Genomic DNA, 18,838 nt, shown 5'->3' with positions numbered 1-18,838 from the left:
GTTGGCGGCAAAATAGCTTTTTTAAGGGGACAAGGGAAAATCTCCACAATTGAAAATGGCTAAATGAGCAAAATAAAGCAAAATAAGAAAATTGACAAAAAAAAACCATAATGACTGAAATTAACAAATTGACCAAAATTACTGAAATTACCAAATAACTTAAATGACCAAAATACCAAATTGACCATTGACCAAAATTATCAAAATAACTAAATCGACCAAATAACCGAAATGACAAAAAAAAAAACAAAATGAGCAAAGTAATAAAAAATGAACAATAAAACCGAAATTAACAAAAAATAACCTAGCCTAGGCTTTGGCTCGTGGAAACACGAAGCAAAATTAATAAAAATCTGAAAAGTACTTTGCGCACAATTTAGATTTCCACTACTAAAAAAACTGCTTCACTTAACTTTTAAAAACCAACATAAGTTTCACTTTTAAGAATTTTCTTTATTGGCCACATTTTAAGTACTCAGTTTATAATCCGTTAACACCATTGTAATCCGAATTCCATTTGCATCTTACCGGATTTTTTTAATGAACATCTATAATAAACGTACTTGATACAACGACGGTTACTGGTTATATCTAGGATCGGATCATAAGACGTGGTGATTGTGTGCACGCAGAACAAGGTGTAAGATTCTCACAATATATGAAATTTTCATCCTAAAAATATATGACTTATTAAGACTAGGATCTGACTAGAATAATACCCTGATATGTAAAAAGTTTTGTTATACCTCAAAAAGTTTATGTGAAAGCTACATTAGAAAATAAAATATGTGTTCAATTATTTGTTTTTTTTTTGCATTTAAAAATTTAATTACGGGTTTGAGAAAGTTTTGTTTGATCCGCTGTTAAAACATCTAATATTATTTTAGTTGTGTACAAATATCCATCGAATCGCTCAACAGTTAAGTACATTTTGAAGCTGTTTCCATCACATTTACGTTTACAAATTTTTCGTATGTTTGGTTGCATTTAAACACTAAAATTTGGCAATGTTTAAAAAGAATTAAGTCAAAGAGATCAATTATTTGCGTTGTAAATTAATCTCACTACTCTTTAAACTCTAAAATCTGATTAATTTCTAATGCAAATATAACACAATCTAGTGAGCATAGCCTACTGAGTATGTTTCGTCACACTTGTGCTCAACACTAAATCCAAAATTCACTTCAATGCCGATGCAGCATCCGCACCCGTCGTCGCATCTCCGTCGGCGATCCGTTGGCGTGCATCGGTTTGACCGTGTCACCGTCACCCCGGTCGGCCAGCCCGAACGAATCCATCGACGGACGTCGCAGCAGATGTTTGCCGCCGCCGCCTGGTAGGCTCGGTCTGGCCAGGGCCGACACCGCTGACGGTGGCTGGACCAGTCCAATGGGGACGGATTGTCTGCGCAGTAGGGGCGGCGGAGGTGGTTTGGTGTCCAGGTCTTCCTTGGTGGCGGCGCGGAACGGGGCGGGTAGTTGGTCTCGTCGATCGAGCGGTTGATGCTCATCGAGGGTTGCGAGCAGTGCTGCTTCATCATGCGGAACTGCTTCTGCTTTTCGCGGATGAGGGCCTGGTAGTTTTGGAGGGAGAGGCGGCGTATGTTTTCTTGGCGACGGGGGTTGACCCGGATGTGTTTGGCGATGTCTACGCCGGCGGCGATGATCAGGATGATGAGGACGGAGAGAAATACGTACATTGAAGAGTTGGATTGGGCTAGGTTTGGATCGATGGGGGGTTGGCGGGCCTTCTTTGGGGATAGCAACTCTTCCATGATGTGGAACCGTTTGAGCTCGTGCTCTTTTGAATGTTTTGCAGGGTAAAACACCTCCATGTCACGACACTTGGCTGGGAATTCTTTCAGCATTCGATCGAGCAGTGAGTCAGCGTTGGAAAATCGGCGCTGGAATTCCGCTTCGATCTTGTCGGCGTAGTAATCTCCCGGGTACATGATGGACGCTTCTTCGTCCAGCGTGGTCTCACGGCGATGCAGTTGATACGAGGACAGCTTTTGTGGACTGCCACGCATCTTAGCCCGTACCGAGGCTTCCCGTTCGCGGGCTTGGTGGATTTTGTTTTTGTAGAAATTGACCACCACCATGAACAGGATGAAGGTCACACAGGAGTACAAGTGTTTGTAGCCGGATGACATTGTCAAAGCTAGAGAAAAGGACTCGCTTTAAAATGTGATACATTTTTCATGCTGAACTTGAACGCTCTCGCTTACCCAGTGGAATAAACCCGGTGAAGTGAAAAGAAAAATAATCGATATCTCTCGTTCAATCGGCAGCTCAGCAAAGATAAGCAACCACCGTCAAAAAGGGCAAATCACACCAATGCCTTGTTCTATTCCTTCTCCTGCAATCTTCAAAAACAACTAGACGCAATCTAGTAGTCAGTGCGAGGTCTGAAAATTGTTACGCTGCCACACCACACAGACCTCCAGCCAGTAGGCGTGGGAAATCTTCACTCTGCAAAACAGGTGTTTTCGTAGCGGCTGCGGTTTGTTGTGATGCTGCCTACTAGGATGGACGCGTCTTGTGGTTTACCGAAGAAGGAGTGTTTTTGTCCGGGTTTTGTTCCGTCTGCTTTGTGGTGTAGTGGCGACGAGCATGCGCGGTTTGATCCTTGATCCGAATGGAAAGGGATGAACTCCAAGGTCGTCGCCGTCCAGCACAACAAACCTCTTGCACAGTGTGCGGGAATGTCTCAACGCTAGTGTGGTGCAATCCAGTACCCACTGGCCGGCAGCGAAATTATGGGAAAGTATAGTTTGTTTCAGACTTGGTTTATGCTGATCCAGATTATCTCAGTCCCGGATATTAGTTAGTGACAGCCCTCGCGCTGCTCGCAATGACCCATTTCAGAATGGCAGAGATGCTGACGGTCTAATTGCGATATCAAATTTTGAATTTTGGCGCCAAAACATGATTTTGAATCGCGTTCTTCAAAATTTCAACCTTTACGCCTGCTAGTATGCAACTTGTTGATCGAACCACTACAATTCAATCCAAAAAACGACGGTTATCCGTTTTCGCTCTCTCCACTCGGTCGGTAGATTGTAATCCAAAACACACACATACAACCGCGCGAAACCGGTCAACATTCTCCCATCCACGGGCAGCGAACGAACAACATTACAAAATTCTCTCTTCTCAGTACGGCCAGCTGCTGCAGGTTAGTGGCACACATGCATATTTTCCGTTTCGTCAACTTTTATTATTGTGTTTTCGTCTTTCAGTTCAGTAAGCAACAAAAAAGTTCCAGAATTCATAATCTCTGGTGCAGCAGCAAGGTGAAAACACAAGGACGAACCCAAGCCGATCTAGTTGGCGCGTTCGCAGCGACTGACGCCTGCTTGGATCAATACCGATAAAAAAAAACCTAGTTGACTGTCTAGCTGACCTGGACTTTGGATTGGATTAGCGTCGTGTGGTGGTGAACGCAGCAGCAGCAGCAGGTACGTGCCTACTACGATGCAACAACGCGTAGAAAACTCCCTCCCACGCAAGCGCATTCGGTGACCTTAATCGTACCTCGTCGAGTGTAAATAGAGCACGAATTCGACATTATCCAATCCACCTAAAAATAGCGTCACGCTTCCGTTCAGAACATCCGTAAAAATGGCATTGACGGAAAGCCAACAACAGCAGCCCCTTCCGGAACCAGCAACCGAAACGTCGTCGTCCAACGGCAATGGCATCAAGAGTCCGGAACCACCGCAGCGGCCCCGCAAGCTGTCCTTCGACGAGACCGACATGGAACTGACCCGGCTGAAGCTGGGAGCGGCCGTGCGGAGATTCCCGCTGTCCTGGGTGGTCGTCGCGTCTACGCTGTGTGTCACCGCCGGCCTACTTGTGCGCTACCTGCTGCCCTTCAATTCCGGTGAGTTTTGACTGACTGTTTGCAAAAGTCTCATCGTAGCAGGCCGTTTCGCGTCATCGCGTAAAATTCCAAAGTTTGGGGAGTCTGGTCTGCTGTACAGTCTCGGTGTTTGCTTCACGCCAAAGGGAAACAACAAAATCCAATCATCAGAATCGGATCTTCTTTTTTTTTCTCGCGGCCTGCTGTGACTGCATGACGTTCGGGTGGTGATGATGATGATGATGATGAGATGAGTAAGAGTGGAGTTTGTTTATATTTACACGCGAGCACCGTTGTAAATACAGCGACCGATTTCGAAATTCGATTCTTTTTAAAATTATTTCCAATTTATAACAATTAAAATTTTTGAATCATCACTATATCCAATAAGAGCATGAAACACTGACAGTCAACATTAAATAAAGAAGATCAATTACTTTTAGCAACAAGCAGCAATTACAAAAAAAACGCAATTTTTCTGCGTTTTTTTTTTTTTGTAATTTTACTAGTTTCTTCATCTGAAAAATTTAAACAGGTTGGTTGCATTCTTAAAAAGAATACCTTTTTAAATTAACTCCATAAAAAATACAATTAATTTTACCCTTATCATCTATGTTTTTGATCGGCCATTTTTTTTATGAATTTTAAAACACTGAGTGCAGGCTCAACATTTAAAAAAAATCTGCCAAAAATATAAAAAGGGATATCAAAAGTAATTGATATCTAACCTTTTCCTATGACGGCATAGCAAGTTGATGTCTTCGGCAAAGTTGTAAAAAAAACGGAATCGGCGTAACACCTTATAATGTGGCCCTCTTAAATCTGCGGTTTCGTCAACGGATCCACAGGCGTGTATCGTTCTTTTAGCGACAAGACTCCGCCTCCCAGGTCTCCTAAGTGTGAAGGTATGGGCACGGGGAGAGGGTACCGAATACCTATATTTACACATAGATTTTTTTTTGCGTCCGCCCCGGGATTCGAACCGGCGACCTTTGGATTGTGAGTCCAGTGCGCGGTCCGATTGATCCACACAGGCTGACAGGCAAAGTTGTAAAAGTCCTATCGAATTTTTAGTTAAAATCCTAAAATACCTATTTTGAGTTTTTGAAAACCATAAACCACGTAGACACTTTTTTTTTTAAATCTCATAACATTTATAATTTCAGGATGACAAATTTTAAGAAAGGATGAAACAAAATCAAATCATGAAACAACAGGAGGGGTAGAAACAAAACTTCAAAGTTTTACAAATTTAGAAAAAGCTTTTGAATTTCAGAATTTTTCGGATTTTCTGGATCTCTTTAAATTTTGAAAACTCGTTTTTTTTTTTTTGGGGGTGATCCAGCCGCACATCGTTGATGTCGAAACCTCTAAACTGGGCCCTCGTCCTGTCACGTCCGTCAGTAGTCTTGTCGTACATTACAACTAGAACCAGATCTGCCAATGAATTAGTACACTTCGACCAAATAAACACTGACGCTGTATGGATCTGACTCTAGAATAAATGCACAGTTGTGCGTTATTCATAAGTCCAAAATGTTCAATTATTCATATAAGTCCAAATATTCATTTGCGGATAACTACCTAACTTGAATTGAATACAAGATTTAAAGCAACCTATCCGAAAGCTACTCTTATCTCAAATCCCCGACATTTTAATTATTAACCAAAAAAAAGTTTCTTTTAAAACCTGTCTGGCTTCTTTAAAAAAAAAAAAAACAAAAAAAAAATAACAGTTGATATTTTACAAGTCGTGAATTGAAAAAGAGGCGACCATTTGTTCGTCAAAATTCCAGTAGATCCTCTATTCGCAACAATGGTCGATACAATCATAATCCGACAACCGTTAGTTCAACAGATCAACGAATTTAGTCCGATATCATTTCACTATTGATTGATCGAGACTCTATGGAAATTTTGACAAATCAGAATGGTTTTTATGCTACTTGAATGAAAATCACCGAGATAGAATTACTAAATTCACTGTTACTAATTTTGTCCCTAAATAACTAAAGGCAAAGTATAAAAAGTTGATATTTATAGTTTTCAATTCAATTAGTTTTTATTAGTAAATAATCAATTCACAATTTCGTAATTCTTATAACCTAATAGAGTTTTGGAGTACCTTTCAACTATGATTTGTACTATAGTTCATTTTGATGTAATTGGATATTCTAACAATGGATTTGCCAACAGAAGGAAAAATTATTTAAAAAAAACCTTCTAAATTTGCTAAGGAAAAGGACAGAGATAGAAAAGCTTAAAACTAGATCACAGTTTGTTTTGTCTTTTGACGTCGAAAAACTTCGCTGCACAAGGCAGCTTATCCGTTGTAGATATACTTCACCATAAGCTCACTCAGAGCTTGGAATTGTTCTGCCTTGTTCCGGCAGGCACGAAAGCGCGTGAGCATCTCTCCAGCAAGAGCGAAAAACTCGGGAAGCGTGAAGAGATCATCTCCGGTAACGTCTGCTTGTCCCGGTGGAGTACCACTCCCAGAAGCGGCTACTTTAGCGTACGAACCTCCCCAACCGGGAGGGAACGCTGGGTTGGTCGGTGGAACCGCTCCGCCGCCAGCTGCTGCAGCGTTCGTGCTCGAAGTCTTTGGAGGTTGGCGGGACGCTGGCGCTTTCTTCTTCTTGTCCTGCTCCTCGAGGTACTTTTTCCGCGCGGCACAGCCACGGAAGTTCGCCGTGTGGTTTCCACCACAGTTCGCACACTTGACGCGCGCTTTGTGCTGCTGGGCGTTTTCCCCCAGCTGGTCTTTCCGCGGAAGATTGCACCTTTCGGTGAAGTGGGTCTCACCGCACTTAACGCACCGGGGCGGAAGATTACAGTTTCTTGAACCGTGTCCGAATTTTTGACAGCGGTGGCATTGCGCTGCGTCGGTCGGATTCTTCGTGTAGAATCGCCACGTCACGAAGAAGCCGTCCAGTGCTTTGATCTGCCGTAGGTCCTGGATTTTGACCGACCCACGATCGAAGTACAGGAGGTACAATGTGTACGTACCTGTCACCGTTGTCGATTTCGAGAGCACCTTAACCTCTCGAGGCTTAACCTTGACGCCCGACAGGTGTTCTTCCAGGTCGGAGATCGGGCGGTCCGGATATCCCTGAAGGACGATCTTCACTGGGACCTTCTCTGCTGGGTCAAATGTGAAGAATTTGAAGTTTCGCAACTTCAACTTCTTCACTACCAAGTCGAATTTCTGTTTTTTATGCGTAATCACTTGCACCGAAGTTTTACTAATTTTAAGACAATATTGGAGTCCCTCAAGCAACTCGTCAACATCGTCCGCCAAAGTATCCAAAACAAAAATTGGAGGTGGTCGTCGTTCCTTCGGAGAGTTACACTTTTTCTGCTTTCCTTGCTTGCGCGCAAGTTCATCATCGTCATCGTCGTCGCCAGCACTGCTGCTGTCACTGGCGGTGTTGTTTTCTTCTCCACTCAGCATCTCAAATTCGTTGCTGGTGGGAACGTTGGAAGTGGTTGTTGTCGTAGTGCTGGTGGACTGCTGCTGCTGCTGCTGGTCGGAAGTACTTCCGGATGCCCGGGTCGATTGTCTCGTCCGTACTGGGGACTCACGTGGACGGTATGACACGTAAAAAGAAGGATCGGTGACGTCACCGGGCACGCTCCCGTGCGCGATGGCGGTCGATGCGGCGTTGGTATGTTTACCTTTCTGCACTCTGCCGGTAGATGAACTTCGCGGGTTTTTCGAGGCCGCACTCGAACTGCCACGGCCACGGCCGGCCCTTGGCATGCTGGAGCAGCAAACTCGCGGGTAAACACTGTTAATTACGGCGAAAAAATCGAAAAGTTTGAGGAGCTCCGAACAGTTGACTGTTGCTGGCTGGTGTTGCCAGTCCCGATCGATATTTATAGTTAAAATCCTAAATTCTACAAACACTATTTTTTTTAAACCCGCATCCTAACCTGACACCCACATTAAGATAGGGAAAAATCACATATGTAGCGGTTCATTGTACAAATGTGATATTTCCACTATCAGAGAACCTCCTTGTCTCGATGACAGCTTACCGGCCATCGATTAAGCCCTGAGACTACGCCAAAGTGGGTTCTCGCAGCATGAAGTGGTGTCAATGTGTAAAAATAGAAGCTTCAGCAATATACTGAACACTTCGATTTTAATTCCACATCGAATCAAATCATACTCTTTGCCAAACAAGCATCAAACCTATGACACTCATTATGACAAAGCCCAGGGATTTTCTGGATCTCTTTAAATTTTGAAAACTCGTGAAATCTAAAATAATATGTATTTATTGAAATATTTGAAAATTTAGAAATTCTGTTTTTTTATGTTTTGTTTTTTTTTATTTTGAAATTTTTGGAAATTATTTTTTTTTAAATTTTTAAATTTATTTTAAATGTTTAGAATTTTTGTTTTTTTTCAGATTCTTTGTTTTTTTTTTTAAGTTTCGGAAATCCATGGAATTTTAGAGAAGCAATTTAAGTATTTTAGAATTTTCGTGGGTATTTATATAAATTTCAGAATTTCGGGATTTTTTAGTTTTATTTTAGTTTTACCTAGATTAATTATTGGTGCTTTGATTGTTTTCATTTTAAAAATCTGGAGTTTTTTTTATAGGACCTATTCAAAACTAACTCTAGAAATTAATTTTTGGAATTGCTGAAATTTTTGAGATTGGGATTGCATCAATTTTTCAATTTTAATATTTTAGAATGTCAGGAATAAAAAAAAATTATAAATATAAAAATTGAAGAAATTATTAAATGTTTTTGATTTTGTTGAAAGTTTTAAAATTATTTTGAACCCTTAATTATTTATTTTTTTCAGATTGCAGTCAGACGTGTTTATCCGAAGTTTGGATTATCCAAAGACTTCGGAAAATCAAATCATGAACACAAAACAACTCGTATTTTTTATATCTAACTTTTAAAAGTCCTTTTTCAGAAGATTTGGATAATCATGTTTGGACTGTATTTTGATTTTGTATATATTTTTTAAATTATTTTTTATTTAATTATTGAAATTAATGGGATTTTTGAGATTGCAGGAATCTGAGAATTTTAAAATTCTAGATTACTGTTTCAAATCAATCAATGCATCCTGAGTTTCCTATGTAGATAGGACATTTTAAAAATGAAACGAAAAGTTATGTATTTTAGAATTTTCGTTGGAGTTCAGAATTTCAAAACCTTTTGAAATTTTTCAAAACGTTAACATTTTTTGTTTACAATATTTTAGCTTTTTTAAATTTAGAAAAAAAAAATTAAGAAAGTTTTGGAACTGTTGAAAATTTTGAAATTGTTGAGATTGCAGGAATTTTTGAATTTAGAAGGTCACCGATTATAGAAATTTCAGGAATTTTATGATTCTTTTATTATTATTGGAGGTGGAGGTATGGAAATTTTTGGAATTGTTGAAATTTTTGAGATTACAGGAATTAATCATTTTAGAATTTTCGTAGTTATTTAAAAAAAAAATCAGAATTTCAGGATCTTTTAAAAAAAATAAGGCTTTCTTTATATTTTATTTTTTTCCTCATTTCAGCTTTTTTAGTAATAGGATTAAACAATTTCAATCTTTTTTTAATTAAAAAAATCTCAGCTCTAATTTTTTCAGTTAAAATGTTCGGAATTGTTGGGATTGCTGGAATTTTAGAATTTAAAAATGTCAGGAATTTTAGAAATTTTCGGGACTGCAATTTGCAGAATTTTCAACAATTTTAGAATTTAAAAAAAATATTTTTTTTTAAAGTTTCGAATTTTTTGAAAATTTAGAAATGTAAAATTTTAAACATTTCAAATTTTAAATTAACTTTTGAGGGTTCAATATAAATTCAATATAGAATACACTTCTGGACATGGTCATCGTTTGCAATAAAACGTTCCCATACATGTCGAGTACCCTGTAGGTGTGAATGTGTGCACGCGTGCATCCAAATTGAATATCCCACCATACCTATGTCAAAGTAGATAATATCGACGTCGTCGTGCTAACTTGTCGCACCCGCCATTTTGACGTTCCGAGAAAAACGCGTTTTAATGTTTGACCTTGAATATACAAAAACGAGAGCACGCAATGTAAACAATAACAAACACGTTTTGTTTGGCTGACCATTCTGTGCATTGTCCCAAAGTTTGGTTGAAGTTGGTTGCTGGAGTCCCGAGTTATAATTACAAATGTTTACGGTAGTCTAGCTTGTACGTGCGACAAACGCATCCTGACTTTCCTGGCCTGAAATCCCTTTGGCCTTTTGTCGCACTTACATCAATTTTCATGGAGTGACAAGATAGCACGACAAGTTTGAAACTACTTTCATATGTAAAGTGACAAAAATGCACGGAGTTTTTTCGGTTTTTGTTGAATATCTCAGGATTGAAATCGAATTTTGGGGATCTGTGAAGGTCAAAAGGTGAGGCATTGTGAGCTGCACAAAATGGCGTTCTTAACTCAATTTGGCCCAAAATGCACGTACGACAAGTTAGCACGATGGCGACGATATAATTACCGATTCGATAATAGTGAGAGAAAATAAAACAATCTTTCAGGGAGAAAACTCTACGCTCTACGCTCTCATGTAGCAATGAAGTCATCCGTCGGCTAATTAAATGGTAAAATAAACTAGCAACACCACCTTTTTTTCGCATGTGCAATTTGCATTCGAATCATTCCTCCTTCTCACACACTTCCAAACTATAGTCTTCACCCAACGCAATGCTAACCAACTCTTCGCTCGATCTGCTCGTTTCAGAATCGTACAAAACGGCCCTGTCCACACTGGGCCAGTGGCGCCAGCTCATCGCGGAACGTGCCACCGTAACGCTGGCCGCCAGCCACGAACAGTTCGAGTCGCTGCGGACGACGGTGGCCGGAAGCAGCCTGGTGGACCAGTTGCGGAACCCCTCGCAGGTGGTGTTCGCATCCCTGCTGGGGCTCGGAGTGACCTGGTTCACGTACTTTGTGGTCTACCTGGACAGCAGCATTCCGGGCGTTAATCCGCCGACGCCGTTTTCCGCCAGCAAGAAGAAGCGGTTCTCGGATAAGGAGCGTCGGTTCCATTTGGGGTACATTACGGCGCTGCTCAGCGGGCTGACGGTGTTTTTGATTGTGCTGTTTGTGGAGTGAGAGATTGCCATTTTTTGCTAGTCGTTGGAAGGGAGGGGCTCGAACAAACAAATCGAAAGTTGCAGTAAGATTTAATCCCAAACAAAAACTTAAGAACATTCTCTAACTCCAGTTTTGTAAGTAGAATCCAAATCGCACATAGATTATTTATATGCAAGCGCAAGTGTCTGGCTTAACAGCAGCAGAATTTAAGAGTTTTAGTTTTATTTTTAAGTTGAATTTATTGTAAATAACCGGCGAATCCAGAGATGGAAGCAAAAGATTAACATTTTGTTTTATCTATTGTAAATCGTAGCGATAAAGGTCGGCCAATCCTTTCAGAAGGATCATTCAAGAATGTAGTTTATGTAATTCTAATTTGGTACAAATATACGATATTGTTCCGGCAGTAAATTCAAATGATTTTCTTGTGGACTCCTCCCACAATAATGTATTTTGTTGAAATCACGATAGAATACAAGAACAAAAAAGATTCTCCTACCTTGTGTTCATCGCTTGCACTCCGCCGCGAATCCGCTCACCTTCTGCAGACGCAGTCCCATCAGCTCGTCCTCGTCCGAAGCGGGCGTAATCTTCAGAATCTGCAGCCGACTTCCGCCGGTCAGTCGACCAACGCAGCGCACACAATCCCCCGCACCCACCACCGGCATCCGAAAGTCAATCTCGAAGAACACTCCCTGCAGCACCGGACCGCTTTTATTCCGCAGCAGCAGAACCCGTTCGCAGTCGTGCGCGCCCTTCCGGATACTCAGAATGTTGGCGAACAGCTCCACCAGCGGAGCTTCCTCCGGAGCGGACCGGGAAAGTTTCAGGATGTGCTCAACGGAACCAGTTATGATTCGAAGCTTCTTCGGATCCGGTTTCGACTTCTGCTTGGGAGCCTCCCCCTTGCTCTGACCAACAGTTTGTGCCGGAACAACCTTCGGCACCCATTTGGGTTTGCTCTGCTGGGGTTGCAACGGAAGTGGCTCAAAACACACCCGCTTGGCCGGTCTTTCTTCCACATTTCGCGCGACATTCTCCTTCCGCTCACCGCCGACAAAGCTGCTGCTGTCTGCAGCAGAAATATTCCAACCGGAAGTGGTTCCTCTCACCGAACCGAACTGTACTCCTGGTTTCGCTTTCGGACCCTCCGAAAACATCCAGAACGGACGGGTGGCTGCCGGAGATGGGCCAACCACGGCGGTTTTGATTTGGTCACCAGGTGGCCGCTTGATGAGGGCCGGTGTTTCGAGGATGGACATGGGCATCCGGCGGAAGTTGTTGACGAGAGCCGGTGTTTTTGGGCAGCTTGTTATGGGGCCGCCAGCGGCTGCTTGATTGGCCGGAAGTGGGATATTTATACATGGAAAATTAACAGTTTCGTGATCTTACCATTCCTGCCCATCATTTTGAACTTATTTTGAATTTTTTAGAAGAAATTCAACAAAAACAGGCACAATTTTAATTTTTTGGCTAATTTTACTGGCACCGAAAACGTTGTACTAAAAATTTCCACGTTTTAGTACAAACAATTCAAATTTAATTTTACCGAATACAAATCGAACCCCAGGGCAGAGAGAAGGGAGATGAGAGGGTACACTGGCATTTAATTTTTGACCCCGTAACGCGGTACACGCGGTACACATCTCAGCAGTCTGGCGAATAACTCTCGGGGTGATCAATTTTTGTTCAATGTATACTAAGGCGTTACGTTTTTTATGACGTTTCTCGCTGTCATTTTTTCCCAATTTGAAAAGTTAGGTTGTCAAAACAGACTCGGTTCTTGTTTTACCGGGGCATCCTACGGATACGATGCTGCTGCTGCTGTTGTTCGGCAGATAGACGTCGACACCGACGCTCCCGGTCAATACGCGATCACGCGTGCTGATTTGCTACTGCTACTTCCGGAAAAAAATATTTTATATAGCTGAAGATTTAGAATTCTCCGCTATAGAATTTAGAATTTAAGAATTTTAGAATTTTAGAATTTTAGAATTTTAGAATTTTGGAATTTTAGAATTTTAGAATTTTAGAATTTTAGAATTTTAGAATTTTAGAATTTTAGAATTTTAGAATTTTAGAATTTTAGAATTCTAGAATTTTAGAATTTTAGAATTCTAGAATTCTAGAATTTTAGAATTTTAGAATTCTAGAATTCTAGAATTTTAGAATTTTAGAATTTTAGAATTTTAGAATTTTAGAATTTTAGAATTTTAGAATTTTAGAATTTTAGAATTTTAGAATTTTAGAATTTTAGAATTTTAGAATTTTAGAATTTTAGAATTTTAGAATTTTAGAATTTTAGAATTTTAGAATTTTAGAATTTTAGAATTTTAGAATTTTAGAATTTTAGAATTTTAGAATTTTAGAATTTTAGAATTTTGGAATTTTAGAATTTTGGAATTTTAGGATTTTGGAATTTTAGAATTTTAGAGTTTTAGAATTTTAGAATTTAAGAATTTAAGAATTTTAGAATTTTAGAATTTTAGAATTTTAGAATTTTAGAATTTTAGAATTTTAGAATTTTAGAGTTTTAGAATTTTAGAATTTTAGAATTTTAGAATTTTAGAATTTTAGAATTTTAGACTTTTAGAATTTTAGAATTTTAGAATTTTAGAATTTTAGAATTTTAGAATTTTAGAATTTTAGAATTTTAGAATTTTAGAATTTTAGAATTTTAGAATTTTAGAATTTCAGAATTTTAGAATTTTAGAATTTTAGAATTTTAGAATTTTAGAATTTTAGAATTGGGTCTAAAAATTAAGCTTAAAATTGTGATACCTACACTCAAAGTAAAAGTATCCTTTTTCAGTTCATCGTCACCCTTTAAAAGGGTATCGAAAATGTACTGAATTTGACATACACTTTTAAAAGGGTGACGCCGTGAACTTAAAAATGGATAGAAAGTATCCTTTTGAGGATTGAAAGTACCCTTTTGAGGAATACTTCTGACTTTGAGTGTATCATTCTTCACACCGATGAAAATTTTTATAACCAAGCTCTAGGCTTCTTTACTGGAGCGTGTACGTTTTTACCGCGTGTGTTCTAAAATTCGGTAAAATGTAAAATTTGACAGACCTGCCAAATTCCAGTGTTGACGTGCAAGTCTTTTCGCCATCAGGGTTTTGCTGGCGGTGTGCTCCGGTACTTTTCCTGTTTCATCGGTGTTTTTAACCGGTTTTACGTTGAACTTCGTGTAACTTCCGGTGCTCCGACCGTCCGTGACCGGCAACGATGAGTACGATAGTGGAGAAGATCGCCCAAATCGAGGCCGAGGTGGGTTTCGGTTGGTTTTGTTTTGTGGGAAGGTGCGAGGTTAGGACTAATTTTGTTGTTGTTTTTTCTTTTTTTGGTGGGGGGTTTCGGTAGATGGCCCGTACTCAGCGGAACAAGGCCACGGCTGGTCATTTGGGTCTGCTGAAGGCGCGGTTGGCCAAGCTGCGTCGTGAGCTGATCACTCCGAAGGGTGGCGGCGGCGCTTCGGAGCAGGGTTTTGAGGTTTCCAAGACTGGAGATGCTCGGGTTGGATTTGTGGGTTTTCCTTCGGTGGGGAAATCAACGCTGCTGTCTAATTTGGCCGGTGTGTACTCGGAAGTTGCGGCGTACGAGTTTACAACGCTGACGACGGTTCCCGGCTGTATCAAGTACAAGGGAGCGAAGATTCAGCTGTTGGATTTGCCCGGAATTATCGAAGGAGCAAAGGATGGCAAGGGTCGTGGTCGGCAGGTTATTGCTGTGGCTCGAACCTGTAACTTGATTTTTATGGTGCTGGATGTGCTGAAACCGTTGACGCACAAGAAGCTGCTGGAGCATGAATTGAAGGTTTTGGGTTGAGGTTGAACCAGCAACCGCCGAACATTAGCTTCCGGAGGAAGGACAAGGGCGGTGTGAATTTGAACGCGACCGTGGCGCAGTCCGAGCTCGATCTGGACACGGTCAAGTCGATTCTTTCGGAGTACAAGATTCACAACGCGGACATTACGCTCAAATTCGACGCCACGACCGACGACCTGATCGACGTGATTGAAGGCAATCGGATCTATATTCCGTGCATCTATCTGCTGAACAAGATTGACCAGATCAGCATCGAGGAGCTGGACGTGATTTACAAGATTCCCCACTGCGTGCCCATTTCCGCCCATCACCACTGGAACTTTGACGATTTACTGGAAATGATGTGGAAGTATTTGCAGCTGGTGCGAGTGTGAGTAGCGAAAGTTCTTTTATGTATTATTCAAAAGTTTGTAATATGTTCCCGATTTCAGTTACACGAAACCCAAGGGTCAACTGCCGGATTATAGCTCACCGATTGTGTTGCACCACGAGCACACCAGCATCGAAGCGTTCTGTAACAAGCTGCATCGAACAATTGCAAAGGAATTTAAATAGTAAGAAATTTTGGAATATTTTCAGAGCTTAAAAATAAATCGATTTCTTATTTTCCCACAGTGCCTTGGTTTGGGGATCGTCCGTCAAGCATCTGCCGCAAAAGGTCGGCATCGATCACATCCTAAACGACGAAGACGTTGTCCAGATTGTGAAAAAGGTGTAAAGCGATTGTTCAACGCAGCAGCAGCACTCAATTGTGTAAGTTTATTAATCCGCGCTTTACTATTAAATCATTTAAACATTTATTTGCAACAAGCAAAACAAAAAACAAGCAACAAAATCTTTGGAAATTTTACAACTCAACGGTTGAGAAAGCCCTCACTATTCCGTGGTGGCCGTCGCCGCGGTGGTCGAACGCAAACGCGAACCTATGAGCCGCTGCCGAAACTCCGACCTGTACAGGGCTCGCCGCGTCGGGGAAGTCTTCGCAGCGATTCCGTGGTCGCCGTACTGGAACTTGTGGTTGTAGTGGAAGATTCCGTCGTTGTCGTCGTTGAACCGCGCGTTGACTTTCGCTCGAAGCGCGGCAGAACCCTTCGGGAGTGCGTTTTCGGCAGGCGCAACTTGGGTTTGACCGTCGTGGTTGTGGTCGTCACAATTTCCGGTTCCTCCGTAACTGCCTCGCTCATCGTCGTCGCTTCAACTTCCACGGTTGTACTGCCAACATCTTCAACTTCCGTTGTGGTAGCGACTTCCGTCGTGGTCGTTTCCGGCAAGACCGTCACGATGACAGGAGGGCTCGTTTCCGGCGTCGTGACGTTATTCTGCGCCATCACGATCATGACGCGTTCGCCAGTGTTGGAAAAGCCCGGAATGGTCGCTTCGGCAAGCAGCAGCTTTCCCTGGGCCGGGTCGTCAAAGTAGAAATCCTCGCTGCCCAGCGTCGGGAAGTACGGCCCGCAGCAGTGGTTCTGGGTGTAATCGGGACATTCGAAATGGGTGTTGAGGAAGTCCTGCTCGTTGAGACTGACGCCCTGGGCGTAACAGGTGTTGATCGGGACGCACGGACAGCGCCTCAGCAGGGGAGCCGGATTGGCCAGATTGCGGGCATCCTCGGACAGCAGGAGGCACCGTTGACTGCGGTAGCAAGTATTGCGATCGCCAGGAACTTTAGAGTGCCCATTCTATTTAGTAATAATAAATCGTTCTAATTTATGAATAGTAACCTTCCATTCCACTGGCCGAAGTGGAATTGCCCGTGAAGAAGCCGCGATCAACGATTTTATATAACTTTTCCAAGGTAAAGGAAGCGACGAACCTGTCACCGCGATATATAGGTCAGGTTTTGCTGAAACTGGATTTTTATTTTCGTTCCTGTCGTCAAACAAAAAGTTCAACGATCGGCGATTGCGATATGCTTGCTGGATTGATGGGCAGCAGCAAGTTCAAAGAGCGAAAGCGAAATAAGGCGAAATATGACTCAAGGGCGTTCACTTGGCGCCAGTTTTGCTGACTGCGACGAGGGCGTAACGTAACGAGGTCGTTGACAAGATTTTGGACAGTTAAAAAAATAATGTAAAACTTTTGACATGGAACTTTGTCTTGCTTACTATACCAGCGAGGTCAGTACAAAATTTTGATCTGAAGCGTCAATTTTAGCGTGCTAAATATACGAGATTTTAAACGCTCTGTCATCCCTATGTGGTGGTATATTTCTCACCAAATTAACGAATCCGCTCTGTAATGTGATTCTCCATTTACCTAACAAACCGAAAACATCAGCAATCCCATTCAAAATATATGATCCTATGTCTTTCGGTTATGTCTCTGACATACCATCTTGTACTTTTTTTTTCTTCTCAAATTTGAAATAACAAACCATGGTTTCATCATTTGAATTTAAAACAAAAATTAAATGCCTTTTTTTCGTTTGACACTTTTTAAGTTTGTACCCCCCGTTGGTTGCTCAAAGTCAAACTATAAAGTGAAGAACTGTCACTTTTTACACGGCGCTCACGCACACTATCAAACAAACAAACGCTTGGTAGTGTGTGTAAACTCCGTGAAAAAGGGGTGTCAAACTAAAAAGTTGGTGTCAAACCATCGGGGTTTGAGTGTATACCAGTTCAATGGTTACGGAACAAATAGTTTTCAATATTGCGCGTATTGAGAAATAATCAGTTCTGGTGATTATCTTGAAGGGGTCCCAAACATAGGAGCGCAAGGAGTTTTTCAATTGATCGCAGCAATCGGCTTGATTTTCACTTTACATTGCTGTCAGTGCAGATCAGCAATTTATGCTATTTTTTCGTTTTGAGAGTCTTTTTCAGATGGTGAGCGTGTTTTAATGGAATAAAATTTAATATTTAAAATAAATCTTCTTCCTTCTATTGCAGGGATCATGTTTGATTTGAAAATGTATCAATCCTGGGGTTTTTGCAACTGCGTTCTTTTATTGTGTAACGCAGTAAGGGGATGTGGGAGACTTATAAATACTTTTTTGATTTGCCAAAACGGACTTCGGATGTGACCACCGGGTAACATGGGATCCGACCCAGCAGACAAATTAATACACTAAAGACACTCCATTCAAAATCAAAAAGTTTTATACGTCGCATGGTCAGTTAACCAACGAGTTAACGCTGCTTCCTAAATACGGTTCTGGATGTGGCCACCGAAGAAAGTGGAACCGGTTTCGATGTTCCTTCTCATGGATTTTTTTTGCTATTCTAGTATTGTTTTGCATGGAAAAAGCAATGGAATCAAAATTCTTGACAAAACCGGATTTATCGATGGACCGTACCCCGGCCACCGGTCTGTGGGGTAATTTTTTATAAGATTCTGTTTTGATGGTTGGAAGTAATCTTTGGTGGAACCAGAGAGAAAGGAAATACTCAATACTCTTTGGTGGAACCATGTTTTGTTAAATGTTTCGTCATTTTCTCACTCTTAACCATCGTCTTGTGTCATTTAGCGTAATCCAAATCAGGGCCAATAGCCCTCACGCAACTGACCTTAAACGTCAGGTAATGTCCCCTCTGAGCATGCCCGGGTTAGCATATAACTGGGCGTCAAGTGCTCCAACGATGGGGAAGCATGCCCGACAGAGCCAGCAATGCCCGCTGTGCCGACCAGGAACCCGGTTCCATCAAGCCACAAAGGTCTCAAAACCGTAGATTCCCCCACCAGAAAACAGACAACCGCAGCCAAAACCAACGAGCAATCGTCAGCCAGCAGTAAAAGTCCCTACGAATATCTCAGATTGACAGTTAACAATAATTTAAAAAAAAATGTCTAGGCCTACTCTCCTGCCTTCTTTAGCTTTCCCAGGGTTTTCACATTGCGACGATATCTTTTTGCGGCGATTAATTGGAGCGCAAGATTCTAATTTTTCTCGAAATTATTAATATATCCAAGTATTGTAGGATTCCGCGATTTTTTTTTTTGCTGTAATTTCACTAAAACCTCAAAAAGGTTTGAGGTTTTTCGACAAAAAAAAATATATATATTTTGCTCACAGATTTTTTGTGCCGGGTTTCAAACAAA

At 41.3% G+C, this 18,838-nt stretch overlaps 5 protein-coding genes across 8 annotated transcripts; 2 read left to right on the top strand and 3 right to left on the bottom strand.

The window, feature by feature from the left end:
* Positions 1–432: 432 nt before the first annotated feature.
* Positions 433–2,957, bottom strand: LOC6037229. Its single transcript, XM_001847107.2, has 2 exons — positions 2,228–2,957; positions 433–2,160 (listed from the first exon to the last, which is right to left on the bottom strand). Exon 2 carries the CDS (start codon positions 2,150–2,152, stop codon positions 1,118–1,120), a length of 1,035 nt encoding a protein of 344 aa, XP_001847159.2. The 5' UTR covers positions 2,153–2,160; positions 2,228–2,957; the 3' UTR covers positions 433–1,117.
* Positions 2,958–3,051: 94 nt separating this feature from the next.
* LOC6037228 lies at positions 3,052–11,374 on the top strand. 3 transcript variants are annotated; one of them, XM_038254924.1, is made up of 3 exons: positions 3,052–3,177; positions 3,242–3,885; positions 10,608–11,374. In XM_038254924.1, the coding sequence occupies exons 2-3, from the start codon at positions 3,624–3,626 to the stop codon at positions 10,979–10,981; spliced, it is 636 nt and encodes a 211-aa protein (XP_038110852.1). In that variant the 5' UTR covers positions 3,052–3,177; positions 3,242–3,623; the 3' UTR covers positions 10,982–11,374. The 3 variants fall into 3 exon arrangements, with proteins under 3 accessions (XP_038110852.1, XP_038110853.1, XP_038110854.1); XM_038254925.1 differs by lacking the exon at positions 3,052–3,177 and having other exon boundaries at positions 3,239–3,460; positions 3,611–3,885; XM_038254926.1 differs by lacking the exon at positions 3,052–3,177 and having other exon boundaries at positions 3,239–3,460; positions 3,593–3,885.
* A 23-nt stretch (positions 11,375–11,397) lies between these two features.
* Positions 11,398–12,465, bottom strand: LOC6037226. 2 transcript variants are annotated; one of them, XM_001847104.2, is made up of 2 exons: positions 12,356–12,465; positions 11,398–12,296 (listed from the first exon to the last, which is right to left on the bottom strand). In XM_001847104.2, the coding sequence occupies exons 1-2, from the start codon at positions 12,369–12,371 to the stop codon at positions 11,470–11,472; spliced, it is 843 nt and encodes a 280-aa protein (XP_001847156.2). In that variant the 5' UTR covers positions 12,372–12,465; the 3' UTR covers positions 11,398–11,469. The 2 variants fall into 2 exon arrangements, with proteins under 2 accessions (XP_001847156.2, XP_038110851.1); XM_038254923.1 differs by having other exon boundaries at positions 11,398–12,293.
* Positions 12,466–14,045: 1,580 nt separating this feature from the next.
* LOC6037225 (GTP-binding protein 128up) lies at positions 14,046–15,623 on the top strand. Its single transcript, XM_001847103.2, is given in 5 exon segments — positions 14,046–14,239; positions 14,333–14,777; positions 14,780–15,167; positions 15,229–15,351; positions 15,413–15,623. Coding segments are annotated over 5 exon segments (1,101 nt in total). The 5' UTR covers positions 14,046–14,197; the 3' UTR covers positions 15,516–15,623.
* A 97-nt stretch (positions 15,624–15,720) lies between these two features.
* On the bottom strand, positions 15,721–16,525 carry LOC6037224 (cell wall protein DAN4). The gene is made up of 2 exons (XM_001847102.2): positions 16,519–16,525; positions 15,721–16,460 (listed from the first exon to the last, which is right to left on the bottom strand). Exons 1-2 carry the CDS (start codon positions 16,523–16,525, stop codon positions 15,721–15,723), a joined length of 747 nt encoding a protein of 248 aa, XP_001847154.2.
* Between the last annotated feature and the right edge of the window lie 2,313 nt (positions 16,526–18,838).

This window comes from Culex quinquefasciatus, chromosome 2, assembly GCF_015732765.1.
Source record: "Culex quinquefasciatus strain JHB chromosome 2, VPISU_Cqui_1.0_pri_paternal, whole genome shotgun sequence".
NCBI classification, from domain to species: Eukaryota; Metazoa; Arthropoda; class Insecta; order Diptera; family Culicidae; genus Culex; species Culex quinquefasciatus.
Note: the sequence above shows the minus strand (reverse complement) of the source record. Positions and strands in the feature narration are given on the sequence as shown.

Bases quoted from the DNA above. Each gene is read 5' to 3' on its own strand.
- LOC6037229 (XM_001847107.2), bottom strand. From the start codon at position 2,152: ATGTCATCCGGCTACAAACACTTGTACTCCTGTGTGACCTTCATCCTG.
- LOC6037228 (XM_038254924.1), top strand. From the start codon at position 3,624: ATGGCATTGACGGAAAGCCAACAACAGCAGCCCCTTCCGGAACCAGCA. The intron at 3,886-10,607 runs GTGAGTTTTGAC...TGCTCGTTTCAG, and splicing joins CCTGCTGCCCTTCAATTCCG to AATCGTACAAAACGGCCCTG.